Source organism: Bactrocera latifrons, unplaced genomic scaffold (assembly GCF_001853355.1).
Source record: "Bactrocera latifrons isolate USDA-ARS-PBARC rearing strain unplaced genomic scaffold, ASM185335v1 scaffold_83, whole genome shotgun sequence".
NCBI classification, from domain to species: Eukaryota; Metazoa; Arthropoda; class Insecta; order Diptera; family Tephritidae; genus Bactrocera; species Bactrocera latifrons.
The window spans coordinates 912,726-917,939 of record NW_017537523.1 but is presented as its reverse complement, the minus strand read 5'-3'; the positions used below and the strand labels follow the sequence as shown (position 1 = coordinate 917,939).

General features: G+C 37.9%; 1 protein-coding gene across 6 annotated transcripts in view; it reads right to left on the bottom strand.

The window, feature by feature from the left end:
* Positions 1–1,340: 1,340 nt before the first annotated feature.
* The window catches only part of LOC108977069 (putative uncharacterized protein DDB_G0292292), a 48,883-nt gene continuing 45,009 nt past the window's right edge, over positions 1,341–5,214 (bottom strand). For all 6 annotated transcript variants that reach the window (XM_018946578.1, XM_018946577.1, XM_018946576.1 and 3 more), the window contains one exon: positions 1,341–3,378. In XM_018946578.1, the coding sequence (XP_018802123.1) occupies positions 1,727–3,361 (1,635 nt within the window). In that variant the 5' untranslated portion in view covers positions 3,362–3,378 and the 3' untranslated portion in view covers positions 1,341–1,726. The remainder of the gene's footprint in view (positions 3,379–5,214) is intronic.

Below are 5,214 nucleotides of genomic sequence, written 5' to 3'. Positions count from 1 at the left end.
TTTTTATCTTGAACTTCCTACAATATTAACTAATATTTTTAATTATTTAAAAAATTAGGTTTCGCAACAACTTTAAATTTTTATCATTCCATTCTCATTTGTTTCTTCTTAAATTTGCATTATTTTTTTTTTTAATTTTGTTTTACCTTTTGTTGTGACTCTAAGCTCACACATTCAAATCCCGGTCTGTACCCTTTTCTAAAGTATTTACTTCACTTCCTGCATTCTATGTTTCAATTCCAAGTGTATCTATTTCACTGTCAGCTGTTTTAAACATAAATTGGCTTCTTTAATATTCATTTGTTTCAGTCCATTTTAATATGATTAAAATATCTCCGTAAAATTTACAAATTTACCATAAAATTTATATTTTTTATCGTTCTATAATCATTTGTTCCTGATGAAAAAGCACTCGGCTTCAAAGAAAATAATATTAATTTGTTGTGTTGTGAATATTAAATAAATTCAAGCCCTGTACCGTACCCTTCTGCAACAATCGTCTCTTCCTAAATTCTACGTTTCAATTCCAAGCGTATCTATTGCATTTTCAACTGTTTTAAAACATTTATTCCAATAATTCTTTAGTATAAATTTGTGATTAATACATTTTAATGTGCTGAAAAGAACTTCAAAAGTTTTACAAATTTACCGTTTCTAGCCATATTTTAGATCTACGAGTTATAATGAGATATGTCAGACGAACGCTGCTGTTCTTTTTGGTCTGCTTAATCATAAAAACTACACAACTATTAGTGAACAAGACATATGCTCCGATTCCAAATGTTCCATATTAGTTTCAAACCTAATATCGCATTCTCATCGCTCCCTTATCGATTCTTCAATTCCACTACACAACCATTATTGAACAAAAACTATGTTCCATTCCCAGTCGTTCCATATTACTTTCCATGCCAATTTTGCATTCCCATAATTCCCTTATCACTTCTTCAATTCGACTACGCAACTATTATTGAACAAGAAACATGTTCCATTCCCAAATGTTCCATATTACTTTCCATACCTATTTTGCATTCCCATCATTCTTTTAACAATTCTTTAATTCCACTACAAACTATTATTGAAGAAAAATTTTGTTCCATTCTAAGTTGTTCCATATTACTTTCCATACCTATTTCGCATTCCCAACTGCCATTAAAACATCCAAACTCTTCAAGCATTACTGCTGAAATGCCACAGTTGCCATTTGAGAATAAAATTATAGTCCATTTTCAGTCGTTCCAACGCTATTGATGCTTAAACGATTGTGTATATATTTATTTTTAATTTATTGTACAGTAATAAAATGAATTTGGCAACTTTTTCGACTTAAATAATATAAAACAAAATTATATAATGTTACAATTTAATAAAAATTACAATACAATAATAATAATAATAATTTTATTTAATAACGAACAGTGTGCGCTAAAACTGTCATCACTTATGGCTATAATGCACTTATCCCACGCTTGGCAATCATTATTTTTGCTAATACCAACAACTTTCTTTAAACATGATCCCAACAGACTCTCGGCTACTGCGGCACTTTTAAAGCAACTTATTTTTCCCCTATTTTGAAGTGACGTTTCCCCTCGTTAATGCTGTGTTTGTGCGGACAAACATAAATAGTATGTACAAAGGTATATGATATAACCCCCGATTGGCTTATTACTGCGCTCTTTCAGCACAAATCCCCTACTTTTAGTGTCGTCTGTGCGCGCTCGCTCTAGTCGGTTCGCAATACGGGCGTCACTTGTACATCATTCTCGTCGGCTTTAATGTCGAATTTCAATTTCGCCAACTCCTTTAGCTCTTCGGTCGCTGGGTCTGTAACTGTTTTCTTGTCGCCATCTTCTTCGACAGTTTTCGTGACCTTAACTGTATCGGGATACTTGTTTGGTGCATCTAAATCCTTTGAAAAGGAAACCACTGTCTTTGGTTCGTAATTAACACCCAAAGCACCACTGGGATCGGGTGTGGGCAGACTGGGTGTGGCATGTCCATTAGTTAAGCCGTTAGCGACGCCATTTGTATGTAAAATGGTGACTTCTTCCACAGCGTGGCCATTCGTTTTTGGTGTTTCGGCCGCAGTAGCATCTCCATTTTCTTTGGGTACCTCGACTGAGTTTGTTGTTACTACAACAACTTCGGCATGTGCTGCTACCTCGGCTACTTTCTGTGGCTCAGCTGCCAAATCAGCTGTGTGTGCTACTTTTGCCTCAGCAGGCAACTCTTTTGGCTCTTCTTCAACAACTAAAGGTGCGCTCGTTACTGCAATAGTTACAACGGGCGTTTGTATTTCTTCGACTTTTGGTTCCTCAGCCTGTACCACTTCAATTTGGGTCTCCTCCTTTGTCACACTCTGCTGTTCTTCAACTTTTTGCTCTGCAACGGCTTGCTCTTGAGCATCCACTTTAATTTCGGCTGCGACTGCAACTATTTCTTCAACTGCCACTTCTTCTGGTTTTTCATCATCCGCTTCGCCAGCCACCGCTTTGTTAACCTCTTCAATTGCCTTGGCCACTTCTTCTTCTTCAACCTGTGCATTGGCAGCCACTGCCACGCTTTCTTCATGGGGTGATGTCTCATCGTTGATGGCGGCGCTTACTTCAGCATTATTCTCCTCAACTATGGATGCCTCTCTCGCCTCCTTTGCGGGCGGCGGTATCTCCAAGGATGGCACAATCGGCGGACTGGACATGGTCTCCACCAAAGACTGGCGATTTGGTGAAGATGGTGATATGACAACGTGTGTAAAGTAGCCACTGCGCCGATTTTCAAAGTCCAAGATGTTCTCCTTAGCTAAACGCTCTTGTATACGACGCTGTCGCAATATAAACTCGGGCACATTTTCGTCATTGCCATTCTCAGCCGCTGCTGGCGTTGCTTCCGGCTTTGGTACACGCCTCAGTACAACTGGGCTATCAGCTTCATCATTACTCTCCAACTTCTGTACGTTGGCGGGCTTGAAGACACCATTGAATTTGGTGCTCTGTATGATCAAGTCATCGCCATTCTGACTGCTATTACTGCTGTTGTTGTTATTATTATTGTTAATTGTAGCGCCATTCGTTTTTATGGCGGTGCCGTTAGTGAAGACGCCCGTAGTTCCCTTAACACCGGCGCTTTTGTATGGATAGTAATTGTTGCGGTTGTTATTTTGTAATTCATTATTTGACGGATTGGCGCCGCCATTTTGTTGTGCCTTCGGTGAACGCTGTATGGTATAGTTCGGTTTACCGTGATTGATCAGCAGTTTTGTGGCCGGTGAAGGTGGTGACTTATCGTCGCCATTACCGTTGAGAACGCTGCCGTTGACTGGGCGCAATTGTAGCTTAACTCGACTCAATGTGTCCGACATTTTTGGCTGTTTGTGATCTGCAATTAAAGAGAGAAGGCAATATTTGAGATGAATATTTACTAAAGCAATTATACTATATAAAAAGGACGACAAATTTCGATGTTCTCTACTTTTTTAAAGAAAACACAAACGACTTCGAATTTAATGGGTAATATTTATTATAATTCGAGAGAAGATTCTTTGGAATTTTATGTTTTAAAGATTATATCTTTCAATTGTTTAGTCAGTGACCAAGCGGTTACGTCTCAGTCGGTGCATCCGTTGAGTCCAATTTTCTTTGACTTGTTCGAGCACTTCGACTGGTAACTGGTGAATGAGACGCGTCATGTTTTGCTCCAAGAGCTGGATCGAAGCGGAATTGTCCGCATATACTTTAGACTTTACATATCCCCACAGGATCTCGGTGGGCAATAGAAACTTAGTTACGCACCTAATAATAACCAAGAAACCAGAAAAGCGTCCCATTCTGGACGAAAGTATCTATACAATAATGGAAATCGTCGAGTCCGACCATCATTTAGTTACTTTTTCGATCTCCTAGGTACGATTTATAAAACTTTAAATAAGGCTGTATGCAAAAACGAAACTCGATGCTCGACCGACTTCCATTTCTAAAGCGGCTGATTGCTGGTAATGGCACTATCACGCGAAAACGGTTGTGGTCAAATTGCGGGGAGCTGCTGCAGACGGTGACGAAGCCAAGATTGATGGTCAGGAAGGTCCTGCTATTTATTTGATGCGTTTGGCATTTACTATGAGCTGTCAACACTTTTTCTACTAATTCCTACTTCGGATCTTAAGGAAGGGATCGCAAAAAAGGGGTTAGCTTTAGCCAATAGCAGAGAAATTGTGTGAAAATCATCGAGGTCGTCGATAGTAACTCGTCGGGTACTTGGTTGACAGAATTTTATCCATCCAACTTGCTTATAGTCTGGATGTGACATCAAGTGATTATTATATATTCTTTCTTCCAACAATAGAGATATATCGATAGTAACTCGTCCACAATTTCGAGAGCTTGATTGAGAGAATTTCATCCATTCACCTTCCTTTTAGTCCGGATCTGACATCATTATTTGCTATTCCTCTCTATGGCGAATGAGTTTGCTTGTTAAAAATCGACCATATTAAAATTTTATTTCAAAATAGGGTTGTTTCTATGACATTGTTGTTTCTATGAAAGTACCTTGGCAAGAAGTTATAATGAATAAATACTTTCTACATAATTTATTACCCTAACCTGTTAGATAATCACTCAGCCAGCTGGACAGTCTACCACATTACACCAAACGCTTGTCAAAAAATTAAAGCACACAATTTCATTGTGAGTTTGAGAATGTCATTGTGAGTTTCAAAAAAACTAGATTACAGGTATCATAAATAAATTAATTCATATTTGTTTGCTCAAGTATTAACCGATGCTTATCAGCTTTTTTTAGCAACCGCAGTGGTCGCTTATCAGTGACCTTGTTGATTACACGACGTGCAGCTAAAGCTGAGGGTTTGTGTCAGAAAATTGACCTTCACCTAACATTACGGTAAATCGGCTCAATGTGAATGGCTTAAAGTCAGTCAACGCTTTAATAGAGGCGGCATAAATTTAGAAACAAGCAGAGTGGTTTGAATTGACCTTTGCTTGAGCTTTGCAATACACGTATTATGCCTATCAATCAAAACGTTTGTGTTAATGCCATGAATGGTTGCATATTTTTTTTTATTTTTTATGTTTTTGAGCAACATTTCGAAGCGATTCGGCTTGATAAACTTATCTATGTAATGGTATTTTAGAAAGGCATATATAAAAAAACTTTAGAAAAATGGAGTTGAATTCACTTAATTTTAAATTTTTTAAT